Here is a 20,349-nt window from a genome sequence, read left to right as displayed (position 1 = left end):
AGTATTTTTAATTGTTTTATTTTTTAAAGAAAAACATAAAAATGTTGGCTAATCATAATAGCTTATTTCTTAAATATGACATTGACAAGCATGTCATAACATTGATAAACTATTATGCATTACGAACACTACAAATAAAAGACGTGTACAAACATTCTTTTTTGACTAAAGGCTTATATACAAACATTATTGGGAAGAAAATGTGTTGCAAAATTTAGTTTATAGAGTAAATGCATATGAACATATTAAAAGTATGACTGAAATGAAAAATGTGTCGAATACATTGGTTTGATTAATCGACATGTAACTATTTTTTTTTTTATAAACTTTTGGAGGAACGCATTTAGTACTACAAAATGGACTGACTAACACTGTTTGATCTGAGTTTTATATACATTTCAACTAATGTCAAGAAGTGAACCGATCATCTGTGACAATTCACTATGTAAACCACTTAGACCGAAGCTCAAGTTCAGACTGGCCAAATGAGACATTAGATTTGTTTTCAAAGTGACTAAATTAGCCACAAAATGTTTATGGTAAAATCGTGTACGTACAACACAAATGGTCATGATTTATTTATGTTCGAACGTATAGCAATGTTTTTTTTGTGGTTATAACACGAAAATATGGCTATAGCCGAAATTTCTATAAATGGCAGCTGTGGTAAATCCAATATTATCGAGAGTTGGATGTCGTGGAATTTAAAGATCTAGTGGCTCATAGATTTGCAATGACGGTGGAAAATTGAAAAGATAAACGGGGATTTGAGATCTTTGTCTAACCAACACCAGAATCTAAAAAGAAAGAGAAAAAAAAAGAACACCAGAACCTTATCATTTTGGTTTTATTTGTTGTCAAAGTTTAAATGAAATAGATAGAAGTGCTTACGTTCGTTTTATTGGAGCAACAAACACACTCTTCCAAGTCCTAACACTTCTATGTATTAAGATTGCTAAACGAACTACATTTTGAAAAGAAGGATAACTCCTAAAGTAACTGATAAACACAATAAGAAAAAGGAAAATAAAATAAAACATCCTATCTTAACTATTATAGCCGAGGATGTATCAACCAGAGCATCGAAACAATCAAACATACTGTGGATTAGATTCTTAGAATAAGACTGAGGATAGTTATTTATCTCCCCTCTCGTTAATTCCACTAAGAACGATTTCCCCTTCCGCGCTACCACACGTACTGTGAGGTTAACAGTATCAAGATCCTCGTCTGTGATCCCATCAGGAAGTATGACTGTATAATCCTCTTCAGGCGGAGTCATAAGTTGAGCCAAAGGGCCGGGTTGTGCACCTGTAGCAGCATCGTCATTAGCTTCAACTCCCTGTTGATTCTGAGCTTGATATGCATAAAGTTTGTGTTTGTAAAAGGCATGATAAGGATCTGAGCTGCTTAAAAACTTGAATCTAGCATTCTTGACGTTGGAGGCTATAATCCTGTTCTCAATCTCTAACCCGTGTTTGCAAACAAACTTAGCCGTTTTCTCGATAATACACCTGACATATGGAGGTGGTATCTGCGTAGCTCCCAACATTTTCTGCAACCCGAAGGAAACAAACTATTAAAATCATATTCGTTGGTTGTATTCTACCCTAAAAAATATCTACTCCCACTGCGGTAATAATTCTGAAAACGAAGAATCTTGTCACTGTAGAAGGCAAAAATCCTGAGACTATATTCTTATGATGTTTATTTGTAGCCTTTGTAATCGGTTCGAAATCTTATCATATTAATTGTTAAAAGCAAATAACCTGACATCAATATTGAAGAGGAAGAGATCGAAAGGAAGAAAATAAAGATGAATAAACAACGCAAGGACTACGTTAGGGTTTTGGCGAGAGAAAAGAAAGAATACCTCACCCGGCTACCAACTCAAGATTAAAATCTAATGAGATGATTTGATGGAAATCGATAGAACCGTCATTATATTATAAAGAAACGAATTAGACCTCCGGAACCCTAGAGTTTTATGAACGAGCCCTATATTTAACTTTGCAAATGGGCATTTAAATTGAGCCTAAAAATCACGAATAACTAAAGTGGGCTTATTATCAATGAGCCTGCTGTTAGTTGGAGAGGATGGTTTGGTTCACTCATCGTAGGTGTAATCTATGTTACATGGAAACGGAAGCGGATACGTGGAAGCGGAAGCGTATGGAAGCGCAGAAACGAGATTTTTTAAAAAATTAGGAAGCGGATACGTGTTGGAAACGTATCCACATATATATATATATATGTGAATATATATATATATATATACATATGTAAGATTATTTTTTAAAATCTGAAACTAAAAATTATATGATTTAAATTTAAAATACAGCATTTATTCATTTATAATAATTTTCAAATGACTTCATATTTAAACTGTAAAAAACACATAAATTAAATTAAATAAATAATATTATATTTTTTTAATTCTTTATAATTAATTGACATAATATATTTGAATATATGATTTATCTTTAATAAAACCTCAATGCGTAAAGATAATTTATAGTATTAGCTTTAATATTTGCATATTTTTATTCTCTCTATTCAATATTATTAAAATTTGGATTATATATAAATTAAAAACTATAATTTTATATTTTTATTGATATAAGACATTGTGTTTTTTTTCTAAATGGAAGCGTGATTCCAAAACGGAATCGTAAGCTTCTAATGTGTTTTTAAAGAGAATATTTTAGAAGCGTTTTGAAAGTGAGATTCCGTAAGCTTCCACAAGGTTCCGATTCCGATTCCGATTCCGAAGCGGGAAGCGGACGTCCGATGAAGCTTCCGTGCAACGTAGGGTGTAATAGCACGTTTACGGATTACAAAGAATTTATGGTCGATATCATTAACGGATTTGAACATTGAATCTCAAAGATTTGTAGATCCTTTCAAATATCATGCAAGTAATTCCTTCTTATGTTCGTTTTTTCGTTATTTCTTTATTTCGGTTTTAAGTTTGGATTTGGCTTTTTCATGGATCAAGATTCTTCAAAATGGATGTGTATCTTGAATCCTACGCTTATTAAGTCCAAATCATGTTCATGCGTCAATTTCTTTATGTTTTGTTTTCTTAGGTCCTTTTGTTAGTAGTAAGATTTGAGTCACGGGTGTCACGGTGTATGAGTAAATGTGAGCCAGCATCTATTATAGAGGTTGTTGAAACCTCAATCAACTTCAACACACGATTATTAGTATGTCTCTCTCTCTCGACATGCAAGTAACAAGTATTGTAAGCAAAGAGAAGAAGATGACACCGAGAAATTTAACCAGTTCAGAACCTCAAAATCAGCTACACCTATGTCTAGGCCAGAGGTTCCGGCAATCCACTATATGTTTAACCTCACCACCAACTTAGGCACAAACAGCTTTTATCTCAATGATAAAAGGAAAAGAGAAAACATTACAAAGAGTATTAAAGTCACTCACGACTTCGAGCTTATATAATGCTTAAGGATAACTCCTAATCCTAGTAGAACTTATTTCTTTCCTTTAATCACTAGGAATTAAATAGATCTCTTAATTCCTAATGTATTTTCACTTTTGGACCAATTATGTAAGTGCAAAATGCAAACACAATTAAAGTAAAACAAAAGATAAACCAAGAGACAAATCGAGAACTTAAGAAACCTGAAAAACAGAAACATCATAAAAGACAAGTTATGCTCACCACTGATGATTTCGGGAACAGATGTGATACAAACCAGAGTGACTGATTCCCAATTCTGAGTTCGGATACCTTTGAGCTCCTTAATAACTAGCTGCAGCCTATCAGTGGGAAGTTGCTTTTGCATTGGATGAAGTACAAATAGAAAATCATAGATGATTAAAAATGATAAAACAAAGCAACCAAATAGAAACCTAATTGGATCATCTACCGTGATCAGCATACCACTGACAGACCAGTCTCACGAAGGCATCGGGACCGAATTCTTGTCAGCATATATGAAAAAATATTTACCTTCCCAATCTGGAATCTTGATGGGAGGCATACTAACAATCTGAGGATTTCTAACGAGGTAATTGAGAGCAAATGTAGAAAATGCTCAAAGAGCTTTATTTAAACAGAAATGGAGATAGCTTATTGAAGCTTTATTGAACAAGAAGGCAAAAAAGGAAAGAACTTTAAGTTGTCACCAAGATCAAAATGATTCTGAAATGATATTCATAAAGATAAGGTTTTAGCTGCACAAACTAGGGCTGGGCACAAGGCGGGTACTTGTCATTTTGCGTGTACTTGCGGCTTGATTTGCCTTGTACGAGTAATGAAGTTTTTGACTTGTACTTGACTTGTTAAAAACGGGTATTTGCTATTTCAAGCACTTGATCAAAAATAAATTACTTGCAAGTTACTTGCATTGCTCTATTACTTACTATTTACGAGTACTTGTGAACTATTTACGAATACTTGTGAACTATTTACGAGTTTTTTGGAATATTTAAGAACTACTTACTAAATAATACTCTATTAAAAATAGAAATAATTTTTTTTTTTGTTTTTTCTACTTAAAAATTTAGTTATATGACTTGTTATTACATGTTACTTGTTTAGAAAAGAAATTTTTGTTATCGTGAAAATTATACAATGTTTATATATCGAAATATGCGTATATATTTTTTATTTGTCTTTTTTGCGTAATGCTTGACTAGAAGACAACGAGTATTTAAAAATCAAGATGGATACAAAACAAGTAACAAGTATAAAGAGTAATGAGTATTTGTGTCTAATCCTAAATGCAAGTAAAAGAAAAGATAAATATAAACAAGTAACTAATAGATCATGTAACAAATAGCAAGTAATGGGTGGAGCAAGTAACGGGGCGTAACGAGTCAAGTACTAGAAATAATAATGATACTTGATATTTGATTTGGTCTTGCAAGTAATGAAAATTTTCGACTTATTACTTGCCTTGACAACACCGAGTACTTGAATTTTCAAGGCGGGTACGAATCAAGTAGCAAGTTTAAGGCGAGTAACGAGTAACAATGCCCAGCCCTAGCACAAACTTCAGCCTTAGTTACCAAAATAGAAAGACAGCATTCATATATATATGCACTAGAAAGAACCCTAAACATATGGGCTATGACATACTATTGGGCTACTTAACATTGGGTTGGGCTTGTCTTTAATACCACCATTCTCGCTCCCAGACGCCACTTTTAGACTACGAAGAAGAAACCCTAGAGTCTCTCTCCCAAAACTCTAACCATGGCCGAGATACTCGTACCGAAGGGCATTTTGCGGGGCCACACGGACATGGTCACCGCCATCGGCGTATCGAGCGATAAATGTGACATCATCGTCACGGCGTCACGCGATAAATCCATCATCCTCTGGGATATCAACAAGGGCGGCAAGTCTTACGGTGTTGCTCAGCGTAGGCTCACAGGCCATGCTCACTTCGTTGAGGATGTGATTCTCTCATGGAACGGTGGCCATGCTCTCTCCGGAAGCTGTGACGGTGAGCTCCGTATTTGGAAATTAGACACTGGTGCCTCCGTTAGATTCGTTGGACACACGGATGAAGTACTCTCTGTTGATATGTCTGATGACCAACGTACTATCTTATCCGCGTCTCGTGACTGTACGATCAAGCTTTGGACCGTCGATGGTGTCTGTAACTGCACGATCTCTGAGCAAGACGGTGGTCACAAGGACTGTATTAGCTGTGTTAGGTTTATCCCTAACAGGGATTATGGGTTAAGCATTGTTTCCGCTTCTTGGGATGGCACCGTGAAAGTGTGGGATGTCGACAACTTCTTTAACTGTAAGCTGAATTACTCTCTCGTTGGACACTCAGCTTGCCGCGCCACTCTGGCTGTCAGTCCTAATGGTCAACTATGTGCCAGTGGTGGCGTAGACGGTGCTATCTTGTTGTGGACTTTAGCTGACGGAAATAAAGTTTGCTCGCTTGAGGATAATTCAATTATCCACTCGCTTTGCTTCTGCCCGAACAGAAACTGGCTGTGTGCTGCGACGGAGAACGGTATAAAGATTTGGGATTTTGTGAGGAGGATTATTGTTGAGGAGCTGCAGGTTGACCTCAAGGCTGAGGCCGAGAAGTGTGATGGTGGTGTCCGAACGGTGAAATGGAGTGTAGATGGGAGCACGTTGTTCATTGCTTACACTGATGGAGCTGTCAGGGTCTGGGGTATTAAGGAACAGCGCAAAACTGAGTCTCTGTCTCAAGCTCTACCTTCAGCAACAATCGACACAGGGAAAGGTGATGACTATAATATTGGAGCTCTGCCTCTGAAGGAGCAAACAGAGCAAATCCAACAGCAGGAGAAGCCCCAGCGGTTCGATCTAGACAATCTCTTCAGTTTAAGCTCACTGGTTGAAATCTATATTGAGAAATCACTCCAACGCATGTCTGTGCAAAAAAGGAAAGAACTTTAAGTTGTCACCAAGATCAAAATGATTCTGAAATGATATTCATAAAGATAAGGTTTTGGCTGCACAAACTTCAGCCTTAGTTACCAAGATAGAAAGACAGCATTCATATATATATGCACTAGAAAGAACTTAAACATATGGGCTATGACATACTATTGGGCTACTTAACATTGGGTTGGGCTTATCTTTAATAGTAATATATGATTTTTTAGAGCATTTCCAATTTCATTCTAGTTTGTAGTAAATTATGGACTGAAGTTGGAGATGCTCTTAGATCTGAAATCCATCACGAACCAAACCAAGATTAATCTATCTATTTAAAAATAGATTAAGGTAACACATGTTCGTACTAGGCTAGTGGCAGAAGAGGTAAGTGATAGGTGGTTAATGTATTATTGCAGAGGGGAGTTTTTTGACTCGTGGGCTGTTGGCATCGATGTAGTCTCTGTTGATAAAGGCCGATGGTGGGGCTAAGTGAAATTGTGACAAGGTTACCATAGTTTAGACGATGAAAAAATCAGAGGAAAAAGCCATTTCGTCGCCAGGAAAAAAAATTATTCCTTTCGACAATTGTTGGGAATCAGATTTTGGTTTTAGCTTTGTTAACTGTGTCTTATAAACACAACAATGGCAGTCTAACTTGAGAACGTTGATCTGATTTCAAATGTTGTCTATTTATTAATTTAGCTTGTGTTTTTTTCCAATTTGGAACAAGTTTCTACAAAATACAAATACTCAAATGGTTCGGTCCCAAAAAACATCTATAAAAAAGATAAGCCAGTAGAGTAACCTATTTTACTTAGTATTGAGCTCTACCCAAGCTTACTATAAACTTATTCACAGTTGCCCAAACCACCATCATGTTCACAACTCTCAAACCAAACCACGAGGGCCTAAACCCGTAATATAATGAAAAACTAAAACAATAAAGTTCAGTAAGAAAGAGAAAACCTCTTTTACTCCCATTGTTCACCCATCACCGTCCTTCCTCTGCAGCTGCATAGCTTCTACTCTCCCTGATGACTGAAGAACCACTAACCACATCCTCTTGTGCGCTACTTCTTGCTCCCCAGTTCCCGTGCCTCACTTCAGATCGAATAGTTGGTGCTCTCTCACTAGACCCAACTCTCATTTGGTCAACCTCGACCATGTGATGCGCTGGATCGCTGCCTTCTTCTGCATTAGAACGCTGCTGTAGTTTCATAACATCTTCATCGATGTCAAGATCGTCTTCCACTTTCTGACGCCCTTCCTCCAAGTCCGAACTTCCTTCCTCTTCTTCTCCTGGTCTTTCCCATGTGGTAGCCAATGTGATATTCCTCGGAGGTTCTTCTCTCATGAGAGCTCTGAAGTCGTTCCTTGAGGGCTTAACTTTCGAGCAAAATGTCTCAAGGAAATTGTTAGAACACCCGCGGTCATAAACGTTGATTCTATTATCTGATCTGTAACGGAAATTCTCATAGGTTGTCTGAACATAATCACAATGTTAGCCCATCAGATGAGACATTTATAAAAACCCCTATAAACGCAAAAAAAAAAAAAAAAAAAAACTAACCTGGTTTGTGCTAATGAGGTATAAGTGGAAACCAGTAAGCCCTCCAACAAACCACAGAGATATAAAGGAATATATCATTAGCATAATAGACCAAGGGGATTCTCGCATTGCTCTCCACACAGTACTTTGATTGTTATTCATTAGAAACTTTATGTATAAAGCCGACATGGAGAACACGTAAATGCAGAGAAGAGTTGCAGAGGAAACAAACATAAAGAAAAACCTATAGTTTCTCTGCAATTACAACACACACAAAAACAAAACGTCAAGATGGGTCAACACACATAGCAAGTTATGAACTTAAATATCTTCCATGTGCTTTGAAATCAGCTTACCACTCCAATGCATTGGCCTACCCAAGGGCAATGGTGATCAAAACGCTCAACACAGTTGTTGCAAATGGAGCAATGGGAGCAACGTGGAGGTCGATAAAGCATGCATGTATCGCAATATTTAACTCTAACAGGAACGCCATAAACCATGACTTCTTTCGTCCTCGGAATTTGAACAGTGGGTGCTTGTCTTCCATCAGCTGACACAGTAGTCTCATAGCATAGTTCTTCCTCTGGCGGATGCAAGTTTCTTGGAACGATTCCAGGATCTCGCGCAGAAGTGAGGAAGAGGAGGATCAATACCTATCAAAACAAGTGATGTGCGAAGGACGAACATTAAACCTACCCACTAGAAAGCCACACAAAGAAGGAAGTGAGAACTTTCAACGTTTAGCTTGTTAAACATAATACCTCTAACTTCACCTCTAAGTTAGAAGAAAGAAGATAACAAATCACAAAATACATGTTGTTGAGGTGTGACTAATTTCATTCTTTTTTTTTTGGTTAGATTCTTAAGTTATTGTGGTATGAATTTAAGTGAATCGGCATTTATATAAGCAACACTCAAAAGAGATGATTAATATCCCAAGTTAACAGGAAACACATGTGTAAACAAGAGAACAAATATGGAATATAAAATGGGCGACTTACAAAAAGAGTAAACAGAATGGCTACTACTAGGATGGCATCTCCTGCAGTGTTTGAGAAGAACTCGTGGCGGAGATGTGTTGCAACAAAAACAGAGAACAAAGTAACTGGAGTTATGATGAGCAACAAGGTAAATGGAAGAGACCAAGCATCTGGCCCAAATATCAATCTCCCACCAAATAAAAACTTCTGCAAAAGAGGCATTGAAAGAGGAGCTGACGATGATACAATATGGTTTTATTTAAAATTCATGTCCATGCTTTGGATAGTGAAATAAAAAGCAAATGATAACAAGAAGTTAAAAGTATATTTATAAAACTGAAAATTATTAGGGAATTATAGGCAATAAAAGGTGGGGTGTCAAACCCTAAATTCATATTTCTTGAGAAAGGCAGATAATTCGAATAATGCAGATTCCAGAAAAGTGAAAATGGAGACTATATAAATATCAAAACCTTACATTGCTTCCCTTCCAGGCTTCGTAGACCCGTCCCGCCATGAGAATCAGCGATGGGATCAGACACTCTTCGCTACAGTACTCTCTGTCGAATTGGACGATCCTCTACATTTCTTAGTCGATTCATTTCATTTCAGGCTAAGTACGATGCAAATCCAGGTGGAGGAGTGAATGGTGATCTCTCTCTCCCTCTCTGTCTCACAAAATGCGTTTCGTTTCTCGAGTGTGTCTCCCTAGAAGAGCATTATAGTTTTGTTTACCTTTTTTATTATGTCATCATTATAGGATTACTATAAACGTCTTAATACAACGGTAGATTAAATGAAGTGCTTATTCTCTTAGAATATCTTTAATTTAATGATTTATTCATATATTACTCGTGTTTCAAAAAAAAAAATTCATATATTACTCAAATAGATAGCACTAGAAAAGTTATTATCACAAAACTAACCCACACAAACATAATCCTAAAAATAACATTTACTTAGCAAAGAAAGAAATTAAATCATAAACATTGATCATAATCTTTATATTAAATACTAAAATATAAACTATAATAACTTAAATCTAAACACAGATATAATATAATTTAGGAAATTTCAATTTTACCACAAGTTTGATACCACTTTTCAAATTTACTTTTAAAAACTAATTATTTTCATAAATACTTTAAATTTGTGATTAAAAAAATAAATTAACTCTTTTCAATAATTTATAAATGTTTTTGAACACTTGATAAAATATTTACAAAAGTTTATAAACCCATCCCAGCCTCATAAATACTATTTACAATAGGAAATCACATTCTTTTATTCTTTACACTTTAGACTAGCATAGCTAGCATCATAATGTAAATCCAACTTTCTTCTTTGATCAATAAATTTGACAATTAATAAAAAAAAAACATAGAACTAGAATCATCAGTGTGTTGAATCTAATAGTACAAAATAGTGAGTTAAACATTATGATTACCAAAAGTCAAGATACATAATTTAGTGAAGTTGATCAGAATTTGATTGATTAATATAAATCTAATATTACCTAATCAAACAAAATTTGAGTCTGTTGATTTTATAAATTATAGAGATTAGTGCCATGTTAGTGGAAAGATTGTAAAAATCATATAATGTGTGTAGACCATAAACATGTAATATCTTTTTTATATGTCTCCTACTATTATCCTGAAAATCTAACATTTTCTTTTATTTTTTCCAATTTAATTTCTACAGTTTTTTCTTGATTGAAATTTTTATGTTTTGCAAGGTGTATGACCGTACAATTTCCAAATGATTGATAACTTTCGCTATACTAATGTTTGTAATACGCTATAGCTAGATCCAGTAGGGTAAAAGCTCACACCACATTAGCACATATGGTAGAAATTCCATTTGCACTTGGTTGGCCCTCATGAGAGAGGTGTTTGCATCATACATAAAAAGTCTACCACGTATACACTTATCGTCGGCTATTACTTATTTCCCTGTCTCAATATTGCCCTACAAAATATTAAATCCGTAATGTTGAAAAAGAAAAAAAACTTCTTTAACTACAAAATATTGCCCTTCCTCATCCTGAGGTTCTTCATTGCTTCCTGATGAAATATACGGTTTTTCAAAAACCAGTTTGATGCATACCACTTTATAGAGCATATAAGATTAGGCAAAAGATCTATTTTTTTCTGTAAAAAGTCTATAAAACCGTATGTATATATCGTCAATGAGAAAGCAATAAATTTAATAAAATATAATGTTCATCTCTCTGATCGTTTCACAATTTCTTAGGTATCCGGCAAATAGAGAGAGTCCCTTCTCCTCGATTTTGGACTTTCTTCAATAATTTCAGGGGTTTTTTTTTAATGAAAAAAACTTAACTTTGTGTTAACTTAATTTCAGGTTATTAATTGTTGACAGTCTTAAAAATAGGACTTTCTTTTTCAACAAATATCTTTATTACAAATCATTTGAACAAATTTGATTGTCTTCTTCAATCATATTTACGTGATTACACACATATCGTGTATCGCGTCTAACCAATTCCTAACTATTCTAGTTCTATTGTCACAACAACAGTTGCTTCACTCACAAGAATCTCATACACAAAAACCCTAAAGACTTGAATCTCTAAACCGAGAGTCCTTGATATTTTCTTTTTCTGATGGCTGACAAAATCAAATTTTGATCTTCTCCATCTCATAGTCGAACATTTCTCAATCTCGAATATCCTCTTTCCATAAAATTTAAACTCCAACAAAATTTAGCCAAAGTTTATCATATTTATTTAAAATTTTGCAACATAACCAAAATTAAATTACTAACAATTGAAACTAAACATTTTTAAAATTAAAATTTGACATTTAGATTTTATATTACTTCAAAATACTTCAGAAATAATAATAAATATTGCAAAAAATTACTACAACTAAATCATAAATAAAAATATATAAAATAGAACACAAGTAGTCATAGTCTTGGATATTCATGTTATTGGTTGGATATAAATCGGTCTATTCGAGTCGGTCATTTTCGGATTCAGATCTATTTGAATCGGTTCTTTTCAGTTTCGGTTTTTCGGATAATTTTTTTAAACCTAGTATTTATAAACTTTTGGTTCGGCTTTATGTCAGATATTTTCGGATCAGTTTGGATTTTCGGATCTGGATAAAATATCTAGGCTTGGTTCATCTCTTTTGAGTTCGTGTCTCCGGAAAATTATCATTTATTTCCGCCTATCTTCTTCTATCTCTTTTTTTTTTTCCTTTGCTTTGGTCAACCAATATATCTTGTATTAGGCCCTATCTTGTATCCTTCTAAGTTTTAATAAATGTACTATAATTTAATTGAATAAGGATACGTTTTCCGTCGAGGCAAGACCATGTGCTCACTCACATGCGGTCTTCTCTTCTTCCCCTTTTTTTTTTAATTTTTATTTTCCTCTCCATTGATTAACTCAGAACTTCACAACCCCAACAGACAAACAAAAATCAACAAGTAGAAAAGAGCAGGAGACCGGAAGATTCGTACGGTCACATCTCTCTCTAAACTTAGTTCAAGAGAGAGAGAGAGGGAAAGCATAAGGAAAGGACACAACAATGAAGGAAGGAAACGACGGGTTTGTCCGAGCAGATCAGATTGATCTAAAGAGCTTAGATGAGCAACTAGAGAGGCATTTAAGCAGAGCTTTGACTTTAGAGAAGAACAAGAAGAGAGACGAAGAAGAATCCGCCGCCGCCATCGGAGCCTCCGCCTCCTCCTCTCCCGTCGCTGCTCTCAACGGCGGTTTCGTTGGGCAGAGGAAACAGAGGCTTGAGTGGGAGATCGATCCTTCTAAGCTTATCATCAAGACCGTTCTTGCACGTGGCACATTCGGTACCGTTCATCGTGGTATCTACGACGGTCAAGATGTCGCCGGTGAGTCACCTAACCGTCGTTTTATCCTCTATCGTTCTAAATATTTTCCCCTTTTTGATTATATGATTTAGTAACTGTAAATGTTGTTACGTTGAAACTTTTAGTCTTACAGTTAAATCAGATTACTTAAAGTTTACAACTTTGAGCCGTACCATGTGGATGTTTCTGGGTTTTTGTTACAGCTTTTTACTTGAAACAGAAAGTTCTAAGCTTGTCAGATTCATCTACTAAAAAAAACGAAAAACTTTGATTAAGTTTTTTAAAATAAATTTTGTTAATTTCGTTAGTGGGTAGAAGCAACTCTTGTGATCTCCGTGAAGCCGACACGGGTTTTGCTATCATAAGTTTTTTCAGCTACTTGAAAGGCCTACTTGGCTAATTATGATTCTTGCTTTGTGGATCTCTTTCATGTGATTCCAGCTGTTGTTGTCCCAATCTCTTTTTCAAGAATTTAATTTAAAGCAAAAAAAAAAAAGGAAGGATGAATAGCTAATAGATTCCATGAATGCAATTATTAAAAGAAGCTTTATTACTGTAATTGAATTGGGCTAATCATTGTGGTTAAAAACTGAGCAGTGAAGCTGCTTGATTGGGGTGAAGAAGGGCATAGATCAGAAGCTGAGATTGTGTCTTTGAGGGCAGATTTTGCTCAGGAAGTTGCCGTTTGGCATAAACTGGACCATCCTAATGTTACCAAGGTTCGTATATTTTACATATGCAGTTAACTTTTTTTTACAATTATTGCCAGATATTGATGGAAAGGACATCATTGAAATTTTGCAGTTCATAGGAGCTACAATGGGTGCATCAGGGTTACAGCTACAAACAGAGAGTGGTCCTCTAGCAATGCCGAACAATATATGTTGTGTTGTTGTTGAATATCTTCAAGGTGGTGCTTTGAAATCTTTCTTGATCAAGAACAGAAGAAGAAAGTTAGCATTTAAAGTTGTTGTTCAGCTCGCTCTTGACCTCGCTAGGGGGTATTCCCATCCTTCCCTTTTCTCCTCATTTGGTTATTTAGGAGAAGAAGCGTTTTTATAATTATGTTGCTTTCTCAGGTTGAGTTACCTTCATTCACAGAAGATTGTTCACCGTGACGTAAAGACAGAGAACATGTTGTTAGACAAAACCCGGACTGTCAAAATCGCTGATTTTGGAGTTGCTAGAGTTGAAGCATCTAACCCTAATGACATGACAGGAGAGACTGGCACACTTGGCTACATGGCTCCTGAGGTACTAATGAGATAATGGCAATATTGTTAACAAATCTAATATTTATACAAAACCAACTTTGGCCTGCAGGTTCTCAATGGAAACCCTTATAATCGAAAATGCGATGTGTATAGTTTTGGTATCTGCTTATGGGAGATATATTGCTGTGACATGCCATACCCTGATCTTACTTTCTCTGAAGTCACTTCAGCCGTCGTCCGCCAGGTAAATAGTCAAGAGTTGTCTTAATCCGTCATTAAAACTATAACCATATATATATGCAATATGGTATTATGATTCGATACAGAACCTGAGACCAGATATACCGAGGTGTTGCCCGAGCGCGCTTGCAGCTGTGATGAAGCGATGCTGGGATGCAAATCCAGACAAGAGACCGGAGATGGACGAGGTTGTGCCGATGTTGGAGAGTATTGATACGACTAAAGGAGGAGGAATGATCCCTGCTGACCAGCAACAGGGTTGCCTCTGCTTCCGAAGGAAACGTGGTCCTTAAGTGCTATGCTATCTAAGATCATTCAAAACTCAAGATTTGTGTCCTGTTTGCTTTCTTCTTTTCTTTTATTATTAATCCAGAAAGAGAAAGGCTTGTTAGGGCTTTTTATGGTGTATGATATGTTTTCCATATTCTTCTTAAACTTTTCTTGTTTTTGTTCTGTTTGGTGAGATTTTCTTACTATATATTAATGGTACTCATATGTTTTACTTGGTCGATGATATGACTATAAAAGTAAAATAGTTTGGTTTTAGCTTTAGCTTCATAGAAGAACAGATGGTGCCAATCTTCCTATTGTTTCATAACGATACAACAACGTCTTGGCTTTCGAAAGTTTGGTAGAATTGAATGGTGATCCAAGTTTCAAAATGGATGATTCTGGTAGAGTGAGTTTGTTTCTTCTCGTGTATCTCTCAAACTTAATCCCGAATCTACTGAATATTACTTGTAGTGAAATACATATCCACGAATTACAACTTTTGATGTCGAAAGACACAATTGGCTTAATCCAAATTATACTCCCACAGACTCACGTCTCTATTTCTCTATTCAAAAGCCAACTGAATTCAACACTTTATAATAAACGAATCTAAACAATAAACCAATAACTTCTCTGTTGTCATCCACATCAACATTACCGTTGGATCATTTACTCTTCTTCTGATTTTTCGTTCTATAGTACATATAAAGCTTATGAATAACACCCCCCCATCCCAATTTTAAGCTTTCCGTTAAGCGAATAAAAATGAAATGGTAGGAGATGGATTGCATCCCTCCTCAAGCCCATCAAATGGGATATTTGGCCCATCGAGCCGGCTCAGGACATCGGCTTAAGCTAATAGCTCCCGACTAAGTGCTGGCGATCGGCTCGAGACAGCTTTACTCAGTGTTGCTGCTCGGATCAGTACATCAGCTTAGCTCGGAAGCCCAACCATCGGACCCAGTTGCTCGGCCCGGAATATGATACTCAGCCCATTAGGCTAGGATGACCTAATTAGGCATATAGAAGTGGGTTATGCAAAATAGGAGGTGGGAAAAAATTGTTTTCTTAAAGCTAAGCAGGAAAAGAAATTTAGCAGAAAAGTAAATACACACTTATAAACAATCAAATAAAAACGTATTATGGTTTTTATGAGTTTTTGACCATGACAAGTCATACATATTTAAAGTATTTTATATATTTTTCGAGTCTTTTATAAGTCATTTTAGGTTTACGTACATTTTGGATAAGGTTAAAGATTTTGGAGCACTTAAGACTGAAGCTGTCATAAAAATTTTAACCCGAAATCCAAACCGAACCCGATCTGAGTCCAAACCAAAAATCTGATTAGTATCCGGTTCGAAATATAAAAAATACTTGAATGGTCTTATAGAGTGTTACAAAAATATCTGAACTCGAAGTGTTATTAACCAAACCCAAACGGGTAACACGAAAAATCCGAAAAACCATTTTTTTTTTGAGAAACCCATCGGAATGTCCAAATTAATATGAAAATAATATTTGAAACATAAATGTGTATTTAAAATATTCAATTTCATATTATTTTGATATGTATCCAACAATAATTATTAAAATTTAAATAAGTACCTTAAATACTCAATTCAATATAAATAAGTATATACTAGATGTTTCTCCCGTATATGCAGACATAATTTTTTACGAATATTTATTAGTTTATATTTTATTAATTCAAATGTTCTCCAAAAATTTTAAACCAAACATCAATTATTATATACGACAAAGTTCATCAAAATATAAATGCTTATTACTGAGTCAATTTTTTTCAAAACATTCACATATTAAAAGTATTTTCGAAAATATCTTTTTACAAATATTTTTTCTTAATTAATATTTAACTATAAAATATGTTATCTTAATTTTTAGCTTTTATATTAGAAAAACATGTGTCTTGCAAACATACCTTCCAATATTCAAAAATGGATGAGTCAAGACGTGGTGGTCTTGTCATAGACATCTCTTCTTGTTATGCCTCTATCAATTCATATTCCAAATTTTGTCATTCCTCATGAATCAGTTTTTGTCCTTACCCTTTTGATCTACCCGAAACAATAATAAATCTTTATTGAAAACTCGTTTTGATATCAATTGAAAATGTGGATAAATCTAGAAGAGTGTAAAAAATTAACAAGACACAAGTTTCTCTTTTCAAATTCACTAAAACAAGAAATCAAATACAACCAGTTTTGTAACGTGTAAATCAAGCACAACCCTCCCGACTTGCAGCTCTTTTCCATTACAAGAAATTCTCTGCCTAGATTTCAGTCTTTGCATGTCACGAAGTATGTTATCACCTAACATACATCAATGACAGTAAAGCTTTTTCACACAAGCACAAAGCTTTCTCAGTTTTTTATTTCACCCAAGTTCTTCGAAAGACCATTTTTTTGTACATCGAGATAAGATCATAAGAATAAGATAAAACAAATTATAGAAAAGAGCAAACCGGTTCTGGTGTTTTAAGAAAGCCACCGGAGCCTCACCAAAGACATAATGGGAAGGTAGAAGGCGAGAGAGATGGAGGAGAAAAAAAAAAAGAAGAGATATGTATATTGGCCTAGTTAACTTATATGGTAAATTAATGAAATTATTACGTCAAAAAGGAACCAACAAGTACCGGGTGTCTAATTGAAACGGATAATGTAGATTTTCTTACTATTTTGTGTGTTCGTTTATTTATATAATAACGTTTCGAAAATACAGATCTCGATAAAATAAAAGGACGAGTATGTAAAAGTTGATGGAGACTATACAAGTAAGAAAAGGAGTTACATTTTGCTATATTAAAAGTTGATATTATTTAATTTTTGTATAATAATATAAAAAGACAAAAAAAAAACAAGGCACAAATAATGGAGACGAAGTGGAGAGAGAAAAGCTCCACTCTCTCTCTCTCTCACACACACACACAAAGCTGCTTCTTCCTCTTCTAATCTGAATCGGAGAAATCAAAATCAAATAAGAGAAATGCCTGAGGACGATGAAGACCAATCTCCACCGTCGGATCTACGCTCGCAGCCGCCTTGCTCTCCCAACAAATCTCGGAACTGCATCTCCTCCTCCTCCTCCCAGACGTTCCCCGACCACGTCCTCGAGAACGTCCTCGAGAACGTCCTACAGTTCCTCGATTCGAGATGCGACCGCAACGCAGCTTCTCTGGTCTGCAAATTGTGGTGGAAAGTGGAAGGCTTGACTCGATCGGAGGTTTTCATCGGGAACTGCTACGCGCTCTCTCCAGCTAGGTTAACTCAGAGATTCAAGCGTGTGAGGTCTCTGCTCCTCAAAGGGAAACCAAGATTCGCTGATTTCAACCTCATGCCCCCTGATTGGGGTGCTAATTTCGCGCCTTGGGTCTCCACTATGGCTAAAGCTTACCCTTGGCTCGAGAAGGTGGATTTGAAGCGGATGTTTGTTACTGATGACGATCTTGCGCTTCTCGCTGAGTCCTTCCCTGGGTTTAAAGAGCTCGTATTGGTTTGTTGTGAAGGGTTTGGAACCAGTGGAATCGCAGTCGTTGCCAACAAGTGCAGGTAAAAAGCTTTAACCTTGTGTTAGTGTTAGTGATGAATGGACTTATTGAATGATGATTTGTTGTTTCAGAAAGCTGAAAGTGCTTGATCTGATCGAGTCAGAGGTCACTGACGATGAAGTGGATTGGGTTTCTTGTTTCCCGGAGGATGTGACTTGTTTGGAGTCTTTAGCATTTGACTGTGTGGAAGCTCCCATCAATTTCAAGGCCCTTGAGGGTCTTGTTGGTAGGTCGCCGTCGTTGAGGAAACTTAGGCTGAACAGGTTTGTGTCTCTGGAGGAGCTACGTCGCCTCCTGCTGCTTGGAGCTCCGCAGCTCACGAGTCTCGGCACTGGCTCCTTTAGCCGTGGTGATCAGAGCGACGAGCAGGGACCGCCGGATTACGCAGCTGCTTTCCGTGCTTGTAAATCTGTAGTCTGCCTCTCAGGGTTCAGGGAGTTAATGCCTGAGTACCTTCCTGCTATCTTACCCGTCTGCGCCAATCTTACCTCTCTCAATTTCAGTTATGCTAACATTTCTCCTGACATGTTTAAGCCCATCATCCACAGTTGCCACAAACTCCAAATTTTCTGGGTATGTATCCTTCTACTTCTATCTCTCTGTGTAAGGATTGAATGTATAATAACACTTGATATCAGTTCTTCAGTAAAAGCGTTATCTTGAACGAACTTGTACAATGCAGGCTCTGGATTCGATATGTGATGAAGGACTGCAGGCAGTTGCTGCCACTTGCAAGGAACTCCGTGAGCTCCGGATCTTCCCTTTTGATCCCCGGGAAGACAGTGAAGGTCCTGTCTCTGAATTAGGCCTCCAAGCTATCTCCGAGGGTTGTAGAAAACTCGAATCTCTTCTCTACTTCTGCCAGCGCATGACTAATGCAGCTCTCATAGCCATGTCGCATAACTGTCCTGAGCTCACTGTCTTTAGGCTCTGCATAATGGGTCGACATAGGCCTGACCATGTGACAGGAAAGGCAATGGACGAGGGCTTTGGTGCCATTGTTAAAAACTGCAAGAAACTAACTCGGCTCGCCGTCTCCGGGTTGCTTACGGATCAAGCTTTTAGGTATATGGGTGAGTATGGGAAACTGATCCGTACTCTCTCAGTAGCTTTTGCAGGGGACAGTGACATGGCTCTGAGACATGTCCTCGAAGGTTGCCCTAGACTACAGAAACTCGAGATAAGAGACAGTCCGTTTGGGGATGTTGCGTTACGCTCTGGAATGCATCGGTATTACAACATGAGGTTTGTTTGGATGTCGGCATGTAGCTTGTCTATGGGATGCTGCAAGGATGTTGCACGTGCAATGCCGAATCTAGTTGTGGAAGTAATTGGTTCCGATGATGATGATGAGAACAGGGAGTTTGTTGATACTTTATACATGTATCGGTCTCTTGATGGTCCAAGGAAAGATGCACCACAGTTTGTCACAATTTTATAGGAAGGAGGAGCATTTTCGTGTGTTGCTGAGAGCTTAAAGAGGGGAGAATGAATATGATGGGTAGGTTGTAGGAACGCTGAAGATGATGATCGTGGCGTCACAGACACAATGCATGATGGTTGATAATGATGATGATGATGATAGTTGCGAAGGGCATAATGCATGATTGTTGTACCATTATTTATTTTATTTTCTTTCTGTTTTTTTTTGGTTTAAAAGTTCTTGGTTGGTTAGGTGGAACAATGGATGTATGTTTTGGGGAGCATCGATGTTAGTTAGACAGATGAGTTGGTTCTTATGTTTCTAATAAGCTGCACTTTTGGATCTTTCTAGTTGTTGTTTAGAACTAATGAGACGTCTTGCCATTTTCAATTTATTTGAGATATTTCATCTAAATCCGTTAAATCATTTCGATTCTACTACTCTAGTACAACTTGATTTTGGCTTTGTTCGGTTGTGGTGGAGAGAGATGAGGTGAGGTTCTTATCCAAAGGAAGACCTCTCCTTTTGCCTTCTGAGAAGCTATCTTTGTCCCCAAAAGCCTACACTTTTTTCAAACTGACAGGACACATCATTTATTTTCTTAAAGGTCATAAACCAAACTGAAATAATGCAGAGGATGGTGACAAAAATGATATGATGGTGGTGGATTAAGAGAGAGTAATTAGGATTGGTGGCACATTTGATGTGATCATCATACCTACTCATTAAACCACTTAACACCGATGTTTTATATTCCCATCATTTATATCACGTTGCTTCCTCATCCTACGGTCACGATTCTTCTAATTTGCTATCTCCAGCCCTCTCCCTCCAAATAGTATTT

The 20,349-nt window shown here is 36.5% G+C and overlaps 4 protein-coding genes and 1 long non-coding RNA gene across 5 annotated transcripts; 3 read left to right on the top strand and 2 right to left on the bottom strand.

The window, feature by feature from the left end:
* The first annotated feature begins 2,232 nt into the window (after positions 1–2,232).
* Positions 2,233–6,625, top strand: LOC103858431 (receptor for activated C kinase 1C). Its single transcript, XM_009135792.3, has one exon. It carries the CDS (start codon positions 5,222–5,224, stop codon positions 6,410–6,412), a length of 1,191 nt encoding a protein of 396 aa, XP_009134040.2. The 5' UTR covers positions 2,233–5,221; the 3' UTR covers positions 6,413–6,625.
* Positions 6,626–7,128: 503 nt separating this feature from the next.
* Positions 7,129–11,942, bottom strand: LOC103858429 (probable protein S-acyltransferase 9). The gene is made up of 5 exons (XM_009135791.3): positions 9,405–11,942; positions 8,948–9,133; positions 8,300–8,599; positions 7,965–8,198; positions 7,129–7,877 (listed from the first exon to the last, which is right to left on the bottom strand). The coding sequence occupies exons 1-5, from the start codon at positions 9,441–9,443 to the stop codon at positions 7,386–7,388; spliced, it is 1,251 nt and encodes a 416-aa protein (XP_009134039.1). The 5' UTR covers positions 9,444–11,942; the 3' UTR covers positions 7,129–7,385.
* Positions 11,943–12,237: 295 nt separating this feature from the next.
* Positions 12,238–14,750, top strand: LOC103858428 (serine/threonine-protein kinase STY13). Its single transcript, XM_009135790.3, has 6 exons — positions 12,238–12,808; positions 13,385–13,506; positions 13,592–13,788; positions 13,867–14,041; positions 14,111–14,245; positions 14,328–14,750. Exons 1-6 carry the CDS (start codon positions 12,490–12,492, stop codon positions 14,532–14,534), a joined length of 1,155 nt encoding a protein of 384 aa, XP_009134038.1. The 5' UTR covers positions 12,238–12,489; the 3' UTR covers positions 14,535–14,750.
* LOC117133052 lies at positions 14,550–17,124 on the bottom strand. Its single transcript, XR_004456899.1, has 2 exons — positions 17,000–17,124; positions 14,550–16,527 (listed from the first exon to the last, which is right to left on the bottom strand). It is a non-coding gene; the product is annotated as an uncharacterized LOC117133052 (long non-coding RNA).
* A 255-nt stretch (positions 17,125–17,379) lies between these two features.
* Positions 17,380–19,919, top strand: LOC103858427 (transport inhibitor response 1-like protein). The gene is made up of 3 exons (XM_009135789.3): positions 17,380–18,083; positions 18,154–18,655; positions 18,765–19,919. The coding sequence occupies exons 1-3, from the start codon at positions 17,521–17,523 to the stop codon at positions 19,521–19,523; spliced, it is 1,824 nt and encodes a 607-aa protein (XP_009134037.1). The 5' UTR covers positions 17,380–17,520; the 3' UTR covers positions 19,524–19,919.
* Positions 19,920–20,349: the final 430 nt, after the last annotated feature.

The sequence above is a fragment of the Brassica rapa genome, chromosome A03, assembly GCF_000309985.2.
Source record: "Brassica rapa cultivar Chiifu-401-42 chromosome A03, CAAS_Brap_v3.01, whole genome shotgun sequence".
Taxonomy (NCBI): domain Eukaryota; kingdom Viridiplantae; phylum Streptophyta; class Magnoliopsida; order Brassicales; family Brassicaceae; genus Brassica; species Brassica rapa.
The sequence above is the reverse complement of the archived record's forward strand: the minus strand, read 5'-3'. Positions and strand labels throughout refer to the sequence as shown.

Coding starts and splice junctions, on each gene's coding strand:
- LOC103858431 (XM_009135792.3), top strand. CDS start 5,222: ATGGCCGAGATACTCGTACCGAAGGGCATTTTGCGGGGCCACACGGAC.
- LOC103858429 (XM_009135791.3), bottom strand. CDS start 9,443: ATGGCGGGACGGGTCTACGAAGCCTGGAAGGGAAGCAAT. Junction 9,134..9,404: donor AAGCCTGGAAGGGAAGCAAT/GTAAGGTTTTGA, acceptor CCTCTTTTGCAG/AAGTTTTTATTTGGTGGGAG. Junction 8,199..8,299: donor TAGGCCAATGCATTGGAGTG/GTAAGCTGATTT, acceptor TTGTAATTGCAG/AGAAACTATAGGTTTTTCTT.
- LOC103858428 (XM_009135790.3), top strand. CDS start 12,490: ATGAAGGAAGGAAACGACGGGTTTGTCCGAGCAGATCAGATTGATCTA. Junction 13,507..13,591: donor ACCATCCTAATGTTACCAAG/GTTCGTATATTT, acceptor GAAATTTTGCAG/TTCATAGGAGCTACAATGGG. Junction 14,042..14,110: donor TTGGCTACATGGCTCCTGAG/GTACTAATGAGA, acceptor TTTGGCCTGCAG/GTTCTCAATGGAAACCCTTA.
- LOC103858427 (XM_009135789.3), top strand. CDS start 17,521: ATGCCTGAGGACGATGAAGACCAATCTCCACCGTCGGATCTACGCTCG. Junction 18,084..18,153: donor GTCGTTGCCAACAAGTGCAG/GTAAAAAGCTTT, acceptor TTGTTGTTTCAG/AAAGCTGAAAGTGCTTGATC. Junction 18,656..18,764: donor ACAAACTCCAAATTTTCTGG/GTATGTATCCTT, acceptor TGTACAATGCAG/GCTCTGGATTCGATATGTGA.